Source organism: Diceros bicornis, chromosome 14 (genome assembly GCF_020826845.1).
Source record: "Diceros bicornis minor isolate mBicDic1 chromosome 14, mDicBic1.mat.cur, whole genome shotgun sequence".
Taxonomy (NCBI): Eukaryota; Metazoa; Chordata; class Mammalia; order Perissodactyla; family Rhinocerotidae; genus Diceros; species Diceros bicornis.
In genome coordinates this window covers 9180875-9205018 of record NC_080753.1, presented here as the reverse complement: position 1 = coordinate 9205018, position 24144 = coordinate 9180875, and the positions used below count along the sequence as shown (strand labels likewise).

At 37.0% G+C, this 24144-nt stretch overlaps 1 protein-coding gene across 7 annotated transcripts in view; it reads right to left on the bottom strand.

Moving 5' to 3' along the window:
- KHDRBS2 (KH RNA binding domain containing, signal transduction associated 2) overlaps window positions 1-24144 on the bottom strand; it is a 552762-nt gene that overhangs the window by 50643 nt on the left and 477975 nt on the right. For 6 of the 7 annotated variants that reach the window (XR_009221966.1, XR_009221967.1, XR_009221968.1 and 3 more), the window contains one exon: window positions 12396-12454. Coding sequence is in view for 4 of the 7 variants with exons in the window: in XM_058554086.1 (XP_058410069.1) it covers window positions 12396-12454 (59 nt within the window). In the remaining 3 variants the exon portion in view is untranslated. Of the gene's footprint in view, window positions 1-8599; window positions 11344-12395; window positions 12455-24144 lie in introns of those variants that run through there. The other variant, XM_058554090.1, reaches the window with a different exon arrangement.

Below are 24144 nucleotides of genomic sequence, written 5' to 3'. Positions count from 1 at the left end.
TTATTAGCAGATACTCACAATTTTCCTGCAAGATAGGTGCTAATGTTCCCCTTTTTTTAAAGATGAGAAAGCTGTAGCTCAGAAAGTTTAGTTGTTGGGAAGGCTTGGAATTTTTATCTATAACTGTCTCAGCATCTTTCCATCTCTCCTTTCATCTGAAAGAAATTTTGACTCCCACTTCTTTTTCCCTTTCTTTTGTTGTCTAGAAAATAGGACTTAATTTATTTTACTCCCCTCAGGTTACATAATAATTAGCGATTCCAACAACAAACAAATTAAAAAATTAAGTAGCCAAATGAGTGAGATTGCAGCTTTAATTTTGTTAACAAGAATGTAGGCTGCTTGAACTGAGTTTGTTAAGGTGCAAATCTAGGTGTGTTCACTCAGCCAAAGTGGAAAGCAGGGTTATCTGCTCTGCTCTGAGCATTTTAAAATATTAATGGGATTTTGGGACTGAATGGCTCAACCATTTCATCCATACAATTTGTACTGCCACTATTTGTAACTGCAGAGTTTATTGTTTTAAGATGCAGAGGGTAAAATGGAATAATACTGAAGGAGAAATGTGGATGACCAAGCCTCTCTTTTCACAGATGAAGATAGTGAGTTATGTTCAGAGAAGAGTTAACTTTCACTTTACCATCAGTTATGATCTCAGGAAATTCATGCAGGTTCCGGGAAGCATTAACAGCTTTTATCACTCTTTCCAATTTTTAATTAGATATTCCCTGTTACAAAAAAGTAACATGGGATAATCCATTTAGAGAGTAAGAAGGGACTGGCCTTTCTAAGCACTCTCTTCTCAACTCTAGACTCTCAGGATGCGCATGGCAGGCGCTCAGTAATTATTTATTGAATAAATTGATTACATTTAAATATTTTACATCTTCATTTTGCACCCACGAAAGAAGCCACAGGCTTCCCTTAGATGGATCCCTTCACTTTGAATGAGAGTCCCAGGAGTCTTGTAGGCAGGCCTGCATATGAATCCTGGTTCTGCCTCTTTCTTGTTGAAAGACCGCTTCGGCAAGTCCCTTTATCTACATACTGATGACACATTTTAATTGCCACAAATCATTCTAAGCTTTTGACGTGCATCTCTAACTGCCTGTGGGACATCTCCTCAGGTGTCTCACAGCCAACTTTTTCTGAAACTAAACTCACCTTTTTCTCCATACTACTTAATATTCTTTCCAAGTTTCCTATTTCAGTGAATGACACTACTCCATACAGCCTGCCTAATTACCCACCCAAACCCTTGGCATCTTCATGATCTCCTCTCAGCTTTGTCCAATCAATCCAAGCAATCACCAAGCTTTGTTTTTTCTTCCTTCACACGTATTTAACCTATCCATTTCTTTCCATCACCACTAATCCTATTCCACTGCAAGCCATTATCATATTTGTCCAGAGTATTCAGTTACCTAGTTATCTTTTGTATCTTTTCATGATTTTAAATATATATATATTTCCATGTTATAACGTACATATGTTATATTATACATCTGTGTGTATATATTTCTATTCCCTACTGTCTGTGTGTGTGTATTCACTCTCAACTTCTCTCTACCTTCTAGCCAGAGGGACTTTTCCAAGTACGACTGATTGTTGTTCAATTACTCTTTAGTAAACTCAAGATCAAGTCCAAATTCCTTAGCAAGGAATTCCATGCAACGCCTAACATGATCTGACCCCTGACTTCGCTTTAGACAGTTTGGAGTTGATGACCTGGTGATCATCTAAAGTATGTGTATTCTATGGTATTCATTAAAAAAAATTTCTTGGGTCTTGAACTACAAGGTGTGTTGTTGGTAAAAGCAAGATTTTAAAATCTGTTTCTCAAAAGGAAAGTTATCTTATCTTTGCATGGAAATAGACTCAGAGCCAATTAGAGGAAGGAACCAGAACAAACCAGTTTGTTTCAAGTGCAAAAGACCAAAATTTTAGATATTTGTTAAATTTTGGCAAATGAATGATTCATTTTGCTTAATACTGAGCAGAAGCTTGCATTTTCCTTAATAATTGGCATGTTTTCATGGATTAGCTTTTTTGATCACTTATTTTGATTCATTTTTGAGAATGATAATGATGATTTCTGGCAGCGATCCCACAAATCAGAAATGATCTGGGTCCTCTGGGACTTTTGAAGAGCCTCTCTTGGCTACTGAGGAACTTGTCCTAAAGAGTAAAATTTTCCTCAAAAGCAGTGAGATCCATTTTGGTCTTTGAAGAAGTTCTTAGGTGAAGTCCCTACGTGGTTTTTGAAAGTAGGTGTTTCTAATTGGCCACCTGGACCATGGAACACATATAACAACTAACTCCTAAGTCCAAACTTGACATAAACAACAAATGTGGATGTTTGATATGTGGTACATACTGAAAATATTAATGGGTAAATTCAGGAAGACAGTTGATAAATACATAAATAATCTATAATGAAGAAAATTCTACAAACTTTTGAGAGTAAAATTCTGAAATACGTCTGTGGTCCACCTAGGCAGAACTTGATATTCCCATCACTGTAACTCAGCTCCACGGAATGGGGTCTGAGGCCATGGCTGGGTTTTATTTATAACCTGAGAATTAAATCCTCTTCTACTTTCTTTTTTTTCTGTCTAGGTATGGAAATCCTAGGGCCACTTTTCTTAAATTTTATCCATTTTTATCTTTACTGTTGTTTAATACCCCCACATTTCTCCACGTGTGAACCTAATTTCCAGACCACAGCGTGGTTTCACAGTTTCGTCTTCTGTGCCTGTGCTTCAGTTGCTTGAATTACTGCTCTTTCTGACTGTGAGCTCCGGACGGTAAAACAAAAAGCCCAAGAAACTCCAGGCTGCACCAAGAATATTATTCCAAGTAGTTTAGCTTGCAATGGGCGATATGTACAAGCTTCTACGTTCCCAGGTGAGACCACCATGATCTGGAATGTTGGGAAGAATCTCTGTTATTCAAATATGTTGTGATTAGTACAAGACCCCTCCCCCTTGGTGCCGGTGCCATTTTTAAATTGTCTACTCTGCTTTAGCCCCTACCCTACACATTTTACACATTATCATATTTAATAATAAATTGGCTCTATTTGTACCATTTCATATCTAATTACCATACATGAATGATTGAGAAATTACATATGTAGTTAGAATTTAAACGTATTTTATTCTTGTCTCTACTGTACAGTAGCTGGCCACTGTAGAATAATACCGGACAGTGGTTCTCAATATTTTTAAATAAGTATTTTTAAAACTTTTAAATAAGTATCTTCTTACTTTGGAGTTAAGATTTCATCTAAGTAAAAAGAAGACAAAGAAGCCAGCTGAAGAAAGGATTTCCAAAATGGAAGGTACAGAAAAAAAATGATGAATGATAACTGGACATAATGTGGAAGCTCATCTGATTTGAGTTTAAAAATACTTCCATTATTGTCACATAAAATCCTGAATCAATCAAAAGCCTGTAGAGTTCAGCCATAGACTTTTTTTTTTTTGAAATGTACATAAGGATGTTATGAGAAATACTGGAAGAAAGAATAAGAATGGTGATATAAAATAATATTTTATAATTCTCTTCTCAAAGAATTCCACTAACGTCTTTAATTCAGTGAAGAAGGTAGGTTTGGTGGCACAGCTTCATAGATGAAGAAACTGAATTTGTAGTTGTTTGATTGGCTTACCTCTAAACCCTGGAGTTCCTGGAATGATTGGACTGTCTTTGTTATTCATGGAGGGCCCCTCTGACCACACCTGAGAGCTTATGCTAATGAGATGACTCAGGATGGGGCCAGAAAGACCAATCAGGAGATGAGAGGGTTTGGGTTTGCCCAGTGATATCAGTCCCACTTGGGGAGGGGAGGAGGCTGGAGATTGAGATGATCCAATCAATCATGCCTACATAGTGAAACCATGATAAAAACTCTGGATACTGAGTTTGCATGAGCTTCCCTGGTTGGCAACACTTTCCGTGTTGTTATACATAGTGTGCCAGGAGGATAATGCGGCCCTGAAGATTTCAAAGGCTTCAGGTTTGGGACTCTCCCAGCCCTTGCCCTATGTGCCTCTCTCTGCCTGGTACTGATTTCTATCCTTTTGCTATAATAAAACTGTATAGCACTTTCCTTAGTTCTGTGAGTCATTCTGGCAAACTATCAAATCTGAGGGGCTAATTTGTAGCCAGCTGGTCAGGTAATGGTGGCCTGGGGTCTCCCAACTGGTGACTGGTGTGTGAAGGGAGGGCAGTTTTGTGGAGAACTGTGCCCTTAACTTGCGAAGTTTGGCCTGACTCTGGGCACCCACTTCAGTCTCTTTGTTGGCTGTCCCCAGTCTTCTCAGCAGCCTGAATCTTAGCTCTTTTCCCATGACTGGACCTATCCCTGCTAGAATTTCCAAATACCAAAAGGCTCCCTGCTGCTGTACTCCCCTGAGCATGAAGGGCTTTCTCCTGAGATCTTCCTGCACAATCGCCAGGCTCCAGAGGGACTGAGCTAACTACTCTAGTTCTTTTTGTTTTTCCTGGCACATCTTACCAACCGAGCTAAAGGTTTGACAAAGTACCAATATGGCTAAGTAATTTGTTCAATACAAAGAGACATTGATTATAAGTCATCAATAATTATAATTACATTTTCATCTTGCATAGTTTTTCAGCACTCCATATATATCAGTTCCCATTGAGTCTTCAATAAATTATGACATATTTGATAAATGAAGTGTAGCACATTTATTTCAGAACAATATATCTTAGTCTATATTTTTTAACCCATGAGCTCTTTTAATAAACATAAAAATCTCCCTAAATTCTGGAAGTACTGTAAAGATCCCCTAAGAGAGCGTGTCTCCTGGATATATATTTTCTTAGCTGGTGTAGTTCCACGTGGGCAAGAAAATGTTTTCTCAGCTTCATCTTTGATATTCTGTACTTTGTGTGTTAAAAATAGTTCATTTTTATACATTCTAAATATAAATCAATATCATATTGAATACACTTTTTTGTACACGATCTCTTTACCCCACGATTATGACAATAAAATGCTCAATTTTCCCCTCCCCCTCAGTTAAAATGATTGCATCTTTAACTCAGCAGAAAAGAAAGTGATAAAAACCTTTCCTGTGGCTCATTTTACTGTCTCAACAAGAGAGTTGTTAGATGCATGTGGACTGTAATTTTGTGGACTCCATATCTGTTGGGTAAAGCTTTTAGGTAAAGTCAAATTTGAGATTTAACTATTCAACACAGAATTGTTCAAAAAGGGACTAAATTTTATTCTCCATTACTTAAACTTATAGTTTTTTCTTTAAAGTGAATTTAAAATGCCAGGTTCCATAACACAATGTTTGCTTATAAAATACCCAGTGTTATAAAAGTGGCCTGCACATAACCTGTGTGTTACCCTCAAGAATGCAAATGCCTGGCACGGTTTTGACCATTCATATTAAGATCATAGGTGACTTTTCATCGTGCTCCCACGTACATATGTATCTTAAACTTATTCTCAACCTTAGCTTCCAATAGGACCACCCAGGAAGCTTTTAAACTGATGCCCAGTTCTCATCTGCAAAGATTGTGATAGAGGTGATCTGGGTGGTAACTGGACATTGGTATTTTTTCAAAATTCATGAGGTGATTCTAAAATGTGTAATTAAGGTTAAGAATCTCTGATCTAAATATTGAAAAGCAGGTTCCAGTTTTGCCTAAAACTGTTGAATTCAGGAGGGCATAATTCAAAATGAAATTGAAATTATAAATACATCTAAGTTAAGATTAGCAATGCACGTGATGGAGTAGTGACCCATTGCTCTTTTCGCTTGGCAACATAATCTGCATTTATCAAGACTAGTTGGATTAGCTATCCATATCATTGCAACATCTGAAATAGCAGGGAACAGAAAATTAGCTACTAGTTAATTTTACAAACGAATTTTAAAATCCTTTAGAATGATTAGTCTTTCTTTCAGTTAAAAATAGAGTTTAAGAGCTGGCCTGGTGGCATAGTGGTTAAGTTCATATGCTCTGCTTCAGCAGCCCAGGGTTCACGGGTTCGGATCCTGGGCACGGACCTATGCACAGCTCATCAAACCATGCTGAGGCAGCGTCCCACATAGAGCAACTAGAAGGTCAACTATGACATACAACTATCTACTAGGGCTTTGGGGAGGAAAAAAGAGGAAGGTTGGCAACAGATGTTAGCTCAGGGCCAATATTCCTCAAAATAAAATAAAATAAAGTTTAAAAATCTATATTAAAAGTTACATTGAATAAATCAGTGATATTTTTCTCAATGGCCTATCATGTAACAACTTCATTGTTAATAAATCCTAGGAAAAATAAATTGTTTGTGTACCTTAGTTTTTAAATTGACGGACAAATTCTTGCCCATATTAAGAAAACTCATGTTCATTTGTAAAATCAATTTCCTCAAATTTCTATTTCTATTTACTATTACAGATGGACAGTCTTTGTTCTTGAATCACATGGTGGCATGATTGCCGTTAGCTTCATTTTCCTTTGCTGTTTTCTCAGATTAATCAATGCAGGGCTTATTTTCACACTGGGATGATAATCATTCCAGCTCCTCAACACAAAATGAATATGTTCTGTTCTGGAACTGACTTAAAGTGAGGCACTGAAATGCCCTAGAATATGGCACAAAAATTCTTTTGCTTTCATTCATTTCAAGACAGTGTATTAATATTAGCCTCCTTTCTTCCACACAGCTGTCATCTAAAATGCCACTAAAGAATGGATGCATAATTAGCTCTTCGGTTTGTACATTAAATACATTTTAATAAACAGCTCTTTTCTCCAGAAGAGAATATTGCCATCCACTCTTAGCTGTCAGTCTGAGAGAGAATTTGGAGGGTGTTTCTTACGTGAAGTGTTGCTTAGCCAAGCTGATCTATGCACTGTATTTAAAATGCACCCTTATTGAATTCTGAGCTATTCAGACTTATCCAAAACAATTATAATGACTCTGATAAATTAGGAAATGTTTTAAAAATGAAGAAACTGATTTAGAATTCATGTAAGTCAAATATGCATGTTCCAAAAGTAAATTCATCATAAATTTAATATGTAAATACTAATTTTATAATTAATTTAACATCAATTGAATAATAAATGTTAATACATTAAAGATTAAATACTGTGATAAACAATATAATTATATTGTATTTTAGTACTGATATTGATTTAAAAGATTTAATATTTAAAACTTTATATTTACATTGCTGCAAGAAAAATAGTTTAATATTTAATAATAAATTTTCTGCAAATATCTTGAATAATTTAATTGCGATGAAGCCCAAAGGATACATGATTTTCTGTGAAGTCAACATATTTGTTACTTCAACATGAATTATGTACCCAAAAGAGACATATACAATTTCAACCTCGTGATACACAAAACACAATGTATGAAGATTCAGAATGAGGTGTCACACGGAGTGGTTGGACATTTACTTTTTGTGGTTTATTTCAAACCATGACTGAAAGAAGCTTGAATGACAGATTCCATCTGGGGGTCTTTTGAATGCAGGACCAGATCATCCTGGAGAATATTCCTTCTTCCCCTCCCAATGCCTCTGTTTGCCCCACCGTTCTTTCTGCCAACCAGAGCAGGAGAGGAGGGGTCTGCAGCGACTGCCTGTGAGCCTCCGCACAGACTGTCCAAGTCTGGGTGTTGCCAGGAAACTGAGAATTGGGACTATTTATTTTATAAAAATACAGACTTTCCATTGAGATTTAGTATGTGTACCCATGATACAACCAAAATGTAACAGAGAGGAATTACTAATTCAGAATGGAAGTAAACGAATAAGTAGAGATCCAAGATTTACATTTTGGAATAAATGTTATTGATTTAAAAGATGGTGCACAGTTCATTAAAATAAGCTATAAATGGATACTAGTTAATATACTAGTTAATAAGTGTGGTATAGAAAATTAATGAAAAAACATCACTCTATTTGACATGAGTAGGTCCTCAAATCACTGCTCCACATCATATTTAAATTTTATCATCTGCCCGTTTGGATACGAGAGGATGAGCAACCAATCAGCAAGAAGCCTGTGCTTAAAGCTCCCTGTACATAATAACCTGATACCAAAATCTGAGTGCAGATAATGCATATTAACTTAATTAGGCTTCAAGGTTATGATGCTGAGCTCTTACTAGTTCTCGTTATTTGACTTGCTCCTTTTTCTATTGTCTATAGGATATGAGGGCCTGAGAATTTTCAAAATTTAAATCTCATGACCATATGGATTGACATGCAAGTATTTTCTTTATTTCCTGATTATACAAAAGCAGTATCCCCTTTCAACAGAACATATTGATGGTTAATTCTGATAGCACATGTTAAAATATATTAAATTCTGCATTTTGCTAAGGTATAATCCTAACGATTAAGAACTGAAAAAAAAAAAACCTTTATTTTATGATAGGAAAATTAAAGGAATTTTTATAAAGCAGTCTACGTTGTGTTCTCTGTTTAAATAAAACGTGTATCATGATGGATTAAAAATTGGTAAAATATATAATAAAAAGTAAAGAATGAATAAATATAGTAGTGTAATTCAGGGTGACTTAAATTTCCTTCTTTTTTTAACCTAAATTTTCTATAGTATATGTGTATTATTTTTAGAGTAAGAACAAAAATAACTTATTTCTTAGGTTAATCAGACCTATGTATGTGCTTAGATTTCTAAACATCTGTGGCAAAAAAGAATTCTTAAAAAAGAAATTAACTTGACATGTGCATAATTTAAAACATAGGCGCTTTTGTCCAGTTGTTCTCCAGCCCCTATGCTGTGGCCACAGTGAGCCCAGAGGATTATGGGGCAGTGGGAAGGGCCCTGGGCTGCTGGAATCCTGGCTTGTGAGCAGCCTCCTTCCTGAACTCCTCCACACCTTGTTTTCTAGGAGATCTGCACCATGACAAAAGGTTGCAACTCAGTGGTTAGATTTCTTTGCCTCAGCCCTTGGAATATCATCTCCTGACCCCAACAAAATAAGTAAATAAATTCTTTCCTGAATAATTATCCTTCTGACATGAAAATCAAGAAGCACTTCCCAAATTAGAATGCACAGAGATCTGACTGCAACATTTTCAAACAAAGAGTAAAAACACCTGGAATGTGAAGTGTGTTCTTGAACCAATGCTTGCTCAATAATATCAGAAAATGGCAACAGATTCTAGTGGCCAAAGAAATGATCACGGCCCTAAAGAGCAGTCTATTTTCATGCATATATGTATCTAATCTTTCAACATATGGCCAATTTGGCTGACATTTTAGTTAATAAAATAGGTAAAGAAAAGTAAGTAAAAATTCCTGCCTAATATCTTTCTTACTCCATCCTGTCAAATCCCTTTATGCATTTTCCTCATTATTTACTAGAAAGAATTTATCAGCTTCTTTCTATGTGCAGAGAATTGCTTGTCGGTAAATTGTAATTTGACCCAAAACGAAATCTAGTGCTTATGGTCAGGTGTAGCTTCCAAAGTAAAAGGGTTGCTTGTCTCTAGACATTGTTGCAGTAGAAGAACCAACCAACCAAGAAGGAACAAGTAAGACCCACACGTGACAGAGGTGAGCCCAGCTCTCCTGACCATGGCTCCTGAATCTCCACTGGAAGGCCTGAGAAGCAATAGTTTGTATTCACACACTTTTCCCTATTGCCTTACATGGTTTTAATATTTTAAAATGTAAAGAATTGAGAAATAGAAATCTCATCTTTTATTACCAACTACCCAGTCAAACATCATCAAATTCATCCCTGCCACTGATTTCAGTGCAAGTAATTCTGTAAAGTAAAGCTCTTTTCTCAATTTGATGTGCCAAGTGTAAAAAATAATGACTGTATTTTCTGAATGTAAATTCAACTTTTTAAAAAGGGATTTATGAATAATAATATGGCTTCTCATTAGAATGTAAGCTTCAAGAGATTGTTTCCTGCAATATCTCCAGGACTGAGAACAATAGCTTACAGTGTTAGCCATTAAATAAATATTTGTTACATGAGTAATGTTCTCTGACCTTCTATAGAACAATTGCATCACATGGTTTATAATCTGGTACAGTTTGTTTATATGTAGCCATACGTTTCGCAACAGTAGACAGTAGAAACCAAGAAGGGACAATGTCTATTTTGTATACCATCATATTCTTAAGAGCCTGGCAGTACTTATGTGTACTAAACTAAAATTGAATTCAACTAAAGTGCATTCAACTAGAGTTGAATGAATTAAAGAAAGGCCCAGATTGTGTCTTATTCATCTATCATCCTCAGTAACTAATCATACAAAGCATGTGGCTTGATTCCTATTTGGTTAAGAATGGGCTTGGAACAATGGAGGTATTACTTATTGCTGTGCTGAACTCAAAGGAAGCTGCAGTGTTAGGTGTGGATGCTCTGGGATGCTAGGCATTCTCTCAGCTCAGCCTGGCTGGCCCAGTGATGCAGCTCTGGAGAAGGCCTGGGTTTTGGATGCTATCGTTCTTATTAAATACCGCACGATGCCCTTGACCCCCTCCTTCCAATGAGGGAAAAATATATAAAGAACAAAATTTAAAGCTGTACTTTCTGTGGCAGCTCACCAACTGAACCAGACCTGTGCAAACTTCTCCATCACCTATTATTTCTGTGAAATAATTTCTGAAAATATGTTGAAGTTATTTTGGGGAATATTTCTATCTCTCACAGGAGCAAAAGATTAGGTCAATTTGATTGATGCTGGAGAAGGTGGAATCTGGGAGAGAGTGAGCCTAGTGCTCATTTTGGATTAATTCTTTATTTTTTTTTCCTGTAAAATACTATAGAAGACCTTCCTCCCCGTGGATTAGTGGGACAGTAGCTGGCAGGGTTCAGAGAAGTCTCACTAAGCTGAACATCCTTCCTTTAAAACAAACTCAAGTTTAAAGTATCAGATCCTGTTTCTCTCAGGGCCCACTGGACACTGCCCCCACTCCCAACAACAGCAAAATCAGACTCCTCTGAATTCACATTCTTGCTCTGTCGTTTGCTAACTGTCTAACTGAGGCAGGGTACTTCATGCTCTAAACCTTAGTCCCTCGTCTGTAAAACACGATAACAGTATGAGTGTGTACCCTGCAGGATTCTGATGGCGATCAGATTCTACAGATACACATACAATGTCTAATGAGGATTATTTCCAAAATCTCTAATCCTCTTTATCAATTGCTTAGTACTGAGCCATAATGGGTACTCCGCGTGTGGTCCTAGCGATTAACAGCATTCCAACCACTGAAGAGAACGTGAAGACAGAAGGCGAGCTTCACAGCTGTACTCTTACACTGACTTAACCTCTGTTGTTCAGTTTCCTCGTTCTTAAAAGGAGATAAAAATACTTAGTATTTCAACTTATTATAAAGAAATACTTGAGAAAATATATGTAAGTCATCAGCTTATGAATGGGAATCGTTGTGGCGTTGGTTACTTTTCTACTCCCACTTCTGAGCTCAGCCTCGTGACGTTCCACCGGGAGAAGGGAGTCGATTTGGTGACTGTGGTTCCAAGGAGGGTGTACTTCCTCCTTTCCTCCTGACTGCTGCACCCTCCTTCTCCATCCTGATGAAGCGCTACACCTTCATCATGGGGAGCCCCAAACACAGGCAACGGGCATCGCCTCCTTTACTGCTCCCCTTAAAGAGGAACAGAGTGGCTTCGGTATTATTTTGATAGAAACCCAGAACCGGAAACACTTAAATGAATGTTATTTTTCAGGATGGTCAATGGTGACACTGCATATGTATTTTAAGGAACCAGAAGCTATCAAAAGTGATGTACTATATTGATATATCATAGGCACTCAATATATCTTACTGAACTGAATTACAATTAATTTTAAGTGGAATTTTAATTAAACAAGGTATTTTTGATATTAATTAATTTTATAGACTGACAAGCTTATTGACTATTAATTCTTATGAGCCAAGCATTATTTGGCACTTTTAAGAACTATGTACACGTAAAAAATAACTTGAAAGCTACAATACCTGCCCTTAGATGTTTTAAAATATTTTAACTGTATATTACTCTGATGATTTTTGTGACAGCTGGAAAGACACAGCCTTGTTGTCAAACCAATGAATCAGACAATGGACACAGTGAAACATATAAGACACTCTTCAGAATGCTCACTGTTGCTGTTAAAAATGATCTATGATTGTGATTAATTGCTTTTGAAATTTTGATTAAAATTGATCTGTCCAATTTTCTGGCACTGGCTTTGCACATCAAATCTCACCCTGGAATTACATAAATCAATTTAGTCAGGACTTCTGTAGAAACTGGGGGGAGAAAGATAGAAGTAATTTCTGAGTTGTCAGTAACTGATGGATGTTCTGATTTCACAGTTTTAGTAAAGAAAAGGTCTTACCGTAGCTGTCATAGGCATCCTCACTTACTCCATGACCATAGTCATAGTACTCAGGCACGCTGCAACAGATTTAGACAGCAATCAATGTTACTGTAATCAGGAGGAATCAACCCAGAAACTCACACGGAATTTGAAAGCAAAATGTGTGCTAAGGTAATATCCCAAGAACTTCTAGGCATAAAACACAATCCTAAAGAATTATTCAGTAAGAAAAATACAGGTTATTGACAAGGAGTGCTATGATTTTCTCATGCCACCTCATGAGAGTACTTCTTTATCTCTATCCTCCAATTTTATAAATCAAATTTCCCCTAAAACACACGTATAATACTTCAAAATTTGTCAAGAAGAGTGTTATAAAAGGTCTATTTCCAAGAAAAAGTGCTATAGAAGATGACAATCTGGTCAATCGTGTATGGCTTTTAATGCTGCTACCTTAAGAAATATGCATCAATTTCATCCTCACTTCCAAACACTGAAGTTATATTTATGCTTTCCTCTAGCCCTTCCACAGTATGTCCATGCACTTCTCAAATATATAAGCTATTTTTTTCACTTAATATTTTGCTAGATGCTTCCACATTTCAATAACTGACAAAAACGTGTTCTTCCTCCATTTCTTACTCTACTAACTTAAAGTCTCCCCCCACTACAGTTGTCCTCACTTTGTCCTACAGCAAGTTTCCCCCTTTAAGGCTACATTCCTATCAGCAACTAAGCATCTTACCTATCTCCCACCCTCAAAAAGCCCTCCCTCACCCCCATATCTCCTTCTAGCGACTGATTATCCCTTTCTCTGCCCCTTTACAGCAACATTTCTTGGAAGGAGGGGACTGTTCACTCTTTCTATTGCCTCTCCTTCCATACGCTTTTGAAGACATTCCAATCAGGCTGTTGTCTCCACTGAAACAGCTCTTGTCAATATCTTGACATTTTTCAAATCCAACGGTCAAGACTTGGTTCTCATTTTATGTTAGCATCGTTTAACATAGCTGATCATTTCCTGCTCCTTCAAACACTTCCCTTGCTTCTAAGATGTCCTCTCTTGGATTTCCTTAGCTCACTTTATTTCCTCATTCTTCTTTACTGGTACCTCCTTATTTTTCCAGCCACTTAATCCTAAGACCACTGGGGCCCAGTTATCAGAATTTTTCTCTTTACTATTCATACTCACTCCTAGGCAATCTCATCTGATGTCATGGCTTTAATACCATCTCTACTCTGATGACTTCCAAATTATACGCCCAGCCCTGGCGCCTCCCCTCTACTCTCGTCTCATCTATCCACTTGCCTACTGTACATTTCCATTTGTATGTCAAACTTAACATATTCAAACATAAAAATTTGATTTTCTTTCCAACTCAGACCTGTTCCTTTTGAATTCTTCACATCTTTATAAATGACACCTTAATTAGTGTTACTAATGCCAAAAACCAGGGAGTCCTCTCCTTTCTCTCACATCTAATGTTTAATCCAACAGCAAATTCTTTCACTTCTACGTGAAAAATATATCCAGAATTTGAACATTCCTAAACATCTCCACAGCTGTGACTGTGGTTAAAGTTCTCACCATCTCTCACTTAAAGGAATACAACATCCTTCTAACTGGGCTCTGTGCCCTGCTTCCTGTTTCTATTTTCCACATAGTAGTCAAAGTAATTCTTATAGAAGTAAGTTAGATCATATTAATTCTCTATTTAAAATCCATCAATAGCTTCCCATATCCTCTAGAAAAAAAATCAAACATTCTTATTTTGCCCACACAATATGGCTCCCTAGTATTTCTTAGACCTCACCCTCTACCACTGTCTCCTTTGCTCACTCTGCTCAGGGCACACTGGCCTCCTAGCTGTTCCCTGCACACGACAAACACATTACTGTCTCAGGGCTTTTCATCTGCTATTCCTACTACCTGGAACATGCTTCTCCTAAATACCCAATTTATTCTCTCATTCTTTCAGAACTCACTCAAATGTCACTTACGACAGGTTTTTCTCACTAATCTACTAAACTAACATTCGTTCATCCTTACCTTGCTTTGTTCATCTCAGTGTTTATCAATCACCACTGTACACATTATATAACCAAACACACAAATACACTTCTGTTTATTTACTTATTAGCTGTTTCCAGCTTCTAGAATGTAGAAGCTCCCTGGCATAGAACTTGGTCTTTCCTCTGTTCACTTGCTCTCATTGTTCCAGCTGACTGTTCTAGAACAATGCTTGACACATGATAGCTGCTTGATAAATATTTATGGAATAAAAAAGTGAATAACTCATAGGAAGATTAGACACCATTTACATGAGTAGCTTAATGTAACCAAGTCATAATTTTTTAAAATACTATACAAAAAGTGGAAAATATTTTAGTTTAGTTCAGTATTTGGATAATTAATGCATATTTTTATCTTACTTAGAGATCTGTAAATATTTATGATACATTATGTTTTTACCTCAAATGAGCTCCTTCATTTATAGTCCTCTGCATGAATTTTCATTTATAAATTTATATATATCTAGATTACTAATTCCTTTGAAGTATATAAAAGTGTGGCAAGAAAATGGCTTAATATCAAATACCAAATTGTATAAGGGCTAAGGGTGGGTGATAAATGACAAAGAGTTAGGTTGGTAAGAAAGACAGAAAGGCCCAAAATCATGTGATTATCTCCAACACTCAAGGCAATCCCCTAGGTCTCATTAAATTAAATACTTGAAATGTCATGATAGTAAGGAAAGAGAAGCAAAAAAGAAAATAAAAGTCTATATATTGGAGATGATAAGAGAGACGGACAGAAGTTTGGCCATCTTTATCTTTCTGGGAGGCAATTGATATTGCACTAATTCAATTTTAGTGTCAAGTAGCTGGAGGAAAAAAAAAAAAGATTACCTAGTCCAGCCTTCATTGTCCAGGATATTTATACACAAAATATCTAGAAAAAATATATGGTAATATACTCTTCTCCTCACCTTTCTAATGACTTGAGATTATAGAAGTTTAAGGCCATTGGCTGGTGGCTGAATGTTTACGTATTCTTTCATATACTTATCTTAATAGGAATGATGAAACCCAGTTGAGAACCCTCAGATTGTGTGGCAAATTCCTGAGAGTTGTTACACTGATTCCCTAGATGATCAAGACGTGCTTGTGAGAATATGATTTAACAGGCAGCATTCTCATTTATAGAGATGAAGAGAAAAATGAGAGCATTGGCAGCAGCTTCTCCCTGCTTTCATCACAATCAATGATCTTTCCGCGAGTAAGCCTGATTATGTTTCCCAAAGTGTGCTGTATGACACCAGCAGCACCAAACGCTATCTAGTGGCATCACTATGTTTCTCACTTGATTTCAGTTTTAACTTTAATTGGTGAAGATAAGAGAGGGAGAAAGTACAGTAGTGAGAGAGACCATGACAAAGAAACTGCAGTTATCGACTGTCATAAATGATACATACACACTAAGAGGAAATATTAACTTTCAGAACTCTAAAAAGGGAAAATAGAACACATAAGACATTTTTTAAATAACGGATAATGCAAAATAATGGAAAAATAATGGATAATAATCATAACGGACTCTGCCAGAGTCCATACCTTTGCTTATCCAAATATTACTTCTCATTTCTTCCACAGGAAAATATCTTACATGGACAAATGGCTCCACAGTCAGTGAATACTCTCCCCAGCCACCCTTGCAGCTAGATGTGCCCTTGTGACTAAGTCAGGAAACATGGCATGTGCACAGAAGTGACGGTGACAACTTTGAGGTCATTGCTAATTTAAGAACAAGCTCCTCATCTTGGGTTTGTGCACTGTCACATTCTCTTCAGTTTGTAGAATGCATTTAAAGTGATGATCTAGCATCTACCTGCAAATAAAGACAACATCTTAGGAAATCATGGATGGCAACATGGCAGGAACTTCTGCCTCTAAATGATCACATTGGAGCAGACTTACTCTAAACCACTGCCTACCTCAGGGATGGGTATGAGGAAAAAAAAACAAAAAACTTTTTATCTTGTTTGAGCCAGTGAATTTTGAATCTCCCTGCTACAACAATTTAGTTGAATATAGATATCAGTATGTAGAAGTGTAGAATGGCCATTAAAATCTCAAAACATGAGGCATTAGCTTAGTGGGAGGGTGGAGAGTGCAAGGAAAAAGATACTGTAGAGTAGAAAGCTGATGACCCTTGTTATGCCATTGCCAGTGAGAACTTGGATGGCAGGCTGTAGGCCAGTGTATACTTTGGCACTACAGGAAAAAGCTGGACCAGGAGCAACTGTTAGCAATCCTTGCTGCTTTTAGAAAAATTTACAAAAGATATGAGCTCAAACAAGAATGAGCCATTTTTCCAGAGGAAACAAAAATGAATAGAACTTTGCTAAGGGAAATTATCTCTGCCTGATCTGTGTTAGTTCTATAATTCAAAATAAGAGAGGGTTCAGAAATTTGGGGCTTAACAAGATGAGGGAAGTCAATTGTTCCTGTATTCCAATAGCAAGAGATAATGAATATTGCTCAAAGATTCCCTCACATCCTCTCATTAGACTTTGCTACCATATATGATCTCCAGAACAATCCTCATGTCCCTAAACATGCACTGGCAGTAAGCATGATGCAAAAATTCCGAAGTCCCCAGTGAGGGCATGCTCTACTTTACTTAAGTCAGATATGGTCATGGATAAGGCCATTCATCCATTAGGATAAGGAAGAACCTTCCAGTAAGTCTGGCGTAACTTCCAGAAAAGAGAATCGAGGTTGCCAAATGCACTGACTAAAAAACTATTTCAATGCTGTTGCTTAGGTGTCTCTTAATCTCTGCTCAGCAGGATTTTGTAATCGTTACTGCCTACAGAGCCTTCAGTAGTCAACAACACTCAATAGAAACTAGTGGAAGTTTCTATTGGAATTTTTCTGTTTCTTTTCCACCACTTTATATGAGTATTTTGTATGGGGAAGAAGGCTGAGAGCAGGAAAGATAATCTGTCTATTATTTTATAGGTTGATGGACTTCAAAGAACCATGTTAAGATCTAATGTAAGGCCGGCCCCGTGGCTTAGCGGTTAAGTGCGCAGCGTTCCCCTGCTGGCGGCCCAGGTTGGGATCCCGGGCGCGCACCGACGTGCCACTTCTACGGCCATGCTGAGGCCGCGTCCCACGTACAGCGACTGGAAGGATGTGCAGCTACGGCCTACAACTATCTACTGGGGCTTTGGGGGAAAAAATAAATAAATAAAATTATTAAAAAAAAAAAAAAGGATCTAATGTAGAGGTTTGCTTATTTCCCAGAGATTCTGAGCTGGTGGCAGTAATTGGAATTGAACTTTGATTTTCTCTGTTGGGCAGAAGGTAGGAATAGTTTTATCATTTGTTTTTTTGTTTGTTTTTAATGAGAAGAAGGGTATTCACTCATATTTAGATGACTAGAGGGCTGGGTCATAAAGACTTCAGTTGTTCCCCTCCAAAATCCATTTGTATCTTCTTCCAAAAGAGAGATTGACCATCTCAAGACTACATTTTCTAGTCTCCCTTACATTTGACTATGGCCATGTGTAGAGTGATGTGTATAAATTCTTCATGATTTGCATAATAGTAAATTCTTTGTCCTCTACTTTTTTCAACCCTCATGTAACTGGCTGGAAATACAAAGGATTGGAGCCACTTTAGAAGACTCATGTTAACGTAGTGCAATAGACTGAATCTCTGCGTCTTCCAAAATTCATATGTTGAAATCAATGTGATGGTATTAGGAGGTGGGACCTTTGGGGGAATGATTAGATCACAAGAGTGGCACCCTCATGAATGGGACTAGTGCCCTTAAAAAGGGGGACCCCAGAGAGCTCTCTTGCTCTCCTTCCACCATGTGAGGATACAGCAAGAAGACAGCAGTCTGCAACCCAGAATAGGGCTCTCAGCAGAACCCAACCATGCTGGCACCCTGATCTGGGACTTCCAGCCTCCATTACTGTAGGAAATACATTTCTGCTGTTTATAAGCCACCCAGCCTATGGTATTCTGTTATAGTAGCCTGAACTGACTAAGACAGATGGCACCCTACCAGCCTGTATCCCTGAATGGTGTCATGGAGCAGAGCCCTCCTACCTGCCCTAGTCTATTATGTGTGACAGAGATAATAATAATAATGTAATTGACCAATGCGTGTGTGAATTTTATATTATTATTTTTCAATTTCAAAAACATATATGACTTGGTATTGGCTGTATGGTTTTCATTACATTATTTAAGAAAGCTACTATTTCACTGCACTTGTTTCATTTATCATGTTGTTTAATTATGTTGAAATACAAGTTAAATAAATAATAAACAAACAAACTCAGTATAAACACAACCTGGTTATTTAATTTTCAATTCAGTATTATTCCAGCTTATATTTTAGAAAATATAGCAATCAAGGTTTCTAAATGCAGTTACAATTATGGAGGTGTTAATTAAAATTATGAACAATTATTTGTGATTTGGAACTTAATTACTCTGATGGTTATAGCAGATATAATTTTCCTAGGAACTGACACATACATAAAATCAGGATATAATGTATTAGCTGCATTGATTCGTTAAACAATATCTAATTATTAGTAAAATTCTATACAACATTTTGACTTTCGACATTAAGACCTTAGCCACTAATAAATATTTGGGAAAAAAATTAATAAATAAGTGGAGTAAAGGAGGCAGGAAAAATATCAGATTGATTAATTAATTAATAGTCAATTGTAAAACTGGAAAAAAATCAGAGATGGGAATTATCAGTTCTTTTTTTGGTGGATGGAGGAGCATTTTACCCTAAATAGACTATGTTAGCAATTTACCAGGCCAACTAATTAAACAGAAATGAACACAATAGGAAAAAATTAGCATGAAATTTGGTTTCTAGGAAACCAAATAATACCTTCACCATAATCAAGCCATTTTTCCAAGCAAGTTCTTAGTGAGTCTACCTGGGACATAATAACACTTGCATTTCTATAGTGCTTCTCAATCTAGCGTTCGTGTTCATGTGGCAGGAGAAACCGAGCTGATGGTAGAACAGACCTGTTCACAAGTCAATGAAATCAACCAAGCTTGTGAAGGAAATATTTTGGACATTCAATTGTTATAAACAGAGATACTGGCAGTAATATAAATGAGAATTCTGTTCTATAGGGTACGTTCATATAATCCAACCAGTTAGACTGGTATAAGTGGGAAAAAAATAGAGGATGCAATTTGTTAAAAATCAGCACTTTGTTTAATTTTTCCACTGTTTACTTTGGTAGAATATAAAAATTACCAGAGATAATTAAACATTTTACAATTCATCACAGCTTGTTGTGGCCCTCACAAGATTAAAGATCCCACATTCATAGCTTCCAGTTCATTTGTTTTATGCCACGGTGTCCTTCATTTCAACCTTTCTCTGAGGCTTGCCTAAGCTGTAGATTTTTATGTATGAAAGTAGGACAGATAGATGAGGGTGAGTTTCAACTAAAGCTTCATTGATTATTTTCTGAATTGAGGAAAAGTAAAAAAGGCAAAATAATATTTTAGAAGAAGGTATAAAGGGACTTTAATCTATTAATATGAAGGATTTATAACTCCCCAACTATTCTTAGCACTTAAGTGGGTGCTCTTAAAATTTGTTCTCCTAAGCATTTACACTTAAACCTTGTTATATTGTGTATTTACACTGTATTTCCAGAGATATTAATCAAGTAAAGATAAATTTTCAGCTCAGCTCCCGCCCTCAAATTGCAAACTGGTAGTTCTTTTATTTTTATATCCATTTATACGATGATTAAATCCTTCTGTTAAATTTCATAAAGCTCCAAGAAACTGCTATTACAAAGTTGTAAATCTAGCATGTAGATTAGTGAGTGCAACACAGAGGTACACGTATCACTTCTCACCACCAACGACAACCCTCCCTCAATGTCCTTCAGGGCATTAATCAAACATTGTTGGGATGGAGAAATGGGAGACACTTCACCAAGTAGCTCAAGACTCCTGAGCTTCCTTCCACATCACATTACTGTCATGTTACACGCTAATTCTCATAGCTCTTCCTGGGTCTCTCCTTAAGGGACATCTATTATTTCCAGGACTGAGAGTGACTTTTACCAATATAGGATCAACTTTATGCTTATGTTGGAGAATGTGACCTATTTGCAAATAGGTTTTTAAAATTATCTTCATTTGTCTATCCTTTCTAGAACAAATCCTACCTTTCCACAGAAACTAGCTGCATGCATCTCTTCTCCCTCCCCTCTCCCAACATATTCTTTCACTTTCATTATTCCTGGCTATACAAAGTAATAGCATAATAACCATTAAAAAAATCTAGCAGCTACATATAGATACATTCAGTCTATTTTGTAGAAGACTAAAAAACAAACAGGTGGGACTGAGAAAGCCCTCATGGAAATTACAGTCTAGCAGAAAAGCCATTGAACAAGTGATAAAGAGTGATTCACTCATTTTTTTTTTTCATTCATCAAATGATGCAACCTTGAAAAGAAGAAGGAATTAACTACTCAGGTAAAATGGAGTGAAGAAGACTTACAGGCAGGGTGTCAGAGCCAGTCAAGGCTCAGAGGAAAGAAAATCATGGCATTGGCTACCACTCATCCAGAGTGGCCAGGGGGTTAGTAAAAGTGAGAGATGAGGTCAACATTGGATCTCGAAAAAGATGCAGGGGCCACAGCTTGAAGGACCTATCTTAGTCATGGTAAGGAGTGTGGATTTTATCTCAAGATGCACTAAAGACAATGTATGATTTAAGAAGGGGACACATGATTATATTTTGCCTTAAACAAATTCCTCTATAGGTAGTGTCTTTCTTTTTGCTGCTATATCATCAGTACCTGGTACAGTATCAAGCACACAGTAGGTACTCAACAAATACTTATAACAGAGATGAATGGATAAGTAAATGTCTGTAGAAGGAATATTTCCCTCCAAAATTGCTGCCTTCCTTGTGTTTTTATATCTTTATTTCCTTTATATCTATGAGCTTGGGCTTTTCTGTTAAATTAAAACGTCTGAGAAAATTTACACATTAGGATAAATCATTTGTGAACATAACTCATAATTATTTCATTTCACTAGATGCTACATTCAGTATCTGCAGTTTAAACTGCTAAACGTGTTTTTTCCCCACACCTTTGCAGAGATTAAAAGGCAAGAGAGGGGGCCGGCCCGGTGGCGCAAGCGGTTAAGTGCGCGCGCTCCGCTGCGGCGGCCCGGGGTTCGCTGGTTCGGGTCCCGGGCGCGCACCGACGCACTGCTTGGTAAGCCATGCTGTGGCGGTGTCCCATATAAAGTGGAGGAAGATAGGCACCGATGTTAGCCCAGGGCCGTCTTCCTCAGCAAAGAAAGAGGAGGATTGGCGGATGTTAGCTCAGGGCCGATCTCCTCACAAAAAAAAAAAAAAAAAAAAAAAAAAAAAAGGCAAGAGAAAAAGAGGATAATTCTGGGTTAACTTCAGTCAGTAGTTCAAAAAATATTTTGGAAGATTTGGTGGATACTGAGAGCAATACATAAATTAAGTCTAATGTTTTGGAGGCCCAAACTCAAATGTGTGAATTATAAAGAAGCATGATTTGCTTAATTCTCTTTTTGTTAATGTTTTAATAACATCTTCATGAAAGATAGCATCCATATGTATTAAATGGTATTTCTTTACTGATTTAAACCTTCCTACTCCCTCGTCACTTCTGCCACCTGATTTTACCACCTGATTTTTAGAACTGAGAAATTTAAAATGAGAAGGAGCATTAAACAAGAAATCAAGTCATTTGTCTCTTTGAAATTCTTCTCCTTCCCTTCCCCTCCCAGAAGCACTAATAGCTGTAATAACCATAAAAACATACATCTAATACTTTTCCAGCACCTAATACATGCTGAACCCTGCTAAGAGCTTTACATATCTTGTCTTGTTTAATCATCACAACAACTTTTGAGTTGGTATTAGGCAAAGTGCAGAAGAAGCTGATTAAGTTAGTTGTCCTAAGCTACCCAGCCCTTCAGTGGTGAATCTGAGATTTGAACCTTGGTGTGTCTGATTATAGAACTCAGGTGGACAACTCACAATACATCTAGCCCATTATATGTATTCAATCAATCATTCTCAATTTGATCTGCATAATACCAATACCAGACCAAAAGATGGGAAATAATTTACTTAAAGTTGGTATGATCTTGGGCTAATTGTGATTAGGAAGATCAGATGAGCCATGAGCTCCCCTCTGTCCTCCTCCCCCCTCTCAGAAAAATTCCAGCGATCATCAAGCCGAGAGTCTGACCCAAGCACACAGAATTCTCAACACCCTCTCATCCCCTCCTCAATTATTTCCTTCTCCAGGAAGCCTTCTCAGATCCCAAAAAACCCTACAATGTGTTCCCACAATGCTATATAACTTCCATATATAGAAGCATCATTGCTGCAACGTCACCTTTATATGTACTATTATTTACTTGTCTGTCTTCCCAATTAAAACATAATTTCCTTGAGGTCAGGGCTATTTGTATTTACAGGAAGTAACCCAGTGCCTGACACACAGTAGATGCTCAAGAAATATTGACCAAATGGATAAACTGGAGTCTTGGAACTGATGAGCTTTATATGCATTCCAATTCTAAACAGCCATCTTCTAACCTGCAGGCACCACCCAATAACCCATTGCATCGATGACCACTCATCACTGTCTCTGTACTCTCTCCCTGACTCTCCTTTCTATTTGGGGAACCTAGTGTGATCTTATGCCACCAAGCCCTTAGCATTCAGTTCTATCTGGAACAAGCTCTCCAATTTCCTTTACCAATTTCTTTGATCCATCTATCACTTAACTTAACATTAGAGGCAACCCTCTAACTATATATGAGAAATGTATGGGAGACCTAAAGGGTTTGAGATGGTTGTATCAGGAAAACTAGACTTGATATTTACTTAGAAAGCTTCTAGGTGACAGAATAAAGGATGCTACTCACCTACAAAGGAATAGGACATACACTAGGGGAATTAGACAAGATGCCTTTAAGCTATGTCAGGTAGTCTAAGCCTTGGGTTCCAAAGTATGGGGATTCTGAGTTTATTATTCTTCTTTTCAACTTCTCATGAGACTGAGTATCAAAACCTTTGCTTTTTATATACCTAGAAAATTGTAACCACATGAAATCGTTCAATAAATATTTATTGAGTACCAGTCCTATCCCAGGGATACAAACAGGAAAAGATACATTAACGTATCTTTTAGATATGTTGGAATAGTAAATACTAGTGATGCATACTTCATAGGAAGCATGAATAGATTAATATTGTGAATATTTTCAACCTACTTTCTCTCTATCCAACAAAATTTATTGAGAACCTAGTATGTGCCAGAAAGTAAGTGCTAGGGAATACAGCAATGAGAATAGATAAAGATGCCTTCCCTCAGAGACTTCAGAAGTAAAATAATTAGCAAGTAAAATAAACAAGTAAAATATAAGCTAAGCTAAATAGTTCTAAGTGCTAAGGAGAAAAGACTAAAACTGGAAGGGGGACATCAAGTGTCGAGCTATAGTTAAAGTGGTTGACAAGGCTTTACTGACAAGGTGATATTGAACAAAGCCTTGAAGGACATAAAGGAGTAAGCCTTGGAAATTTGAAGGAAGGGCTCTCCAGGCAAAAGAAGAGAAAATCTAAAGACTGAGGCAGGAGTTTGCTTAGGATCTTCAAGGAATGGCACGACAACCAGTGTGTCAG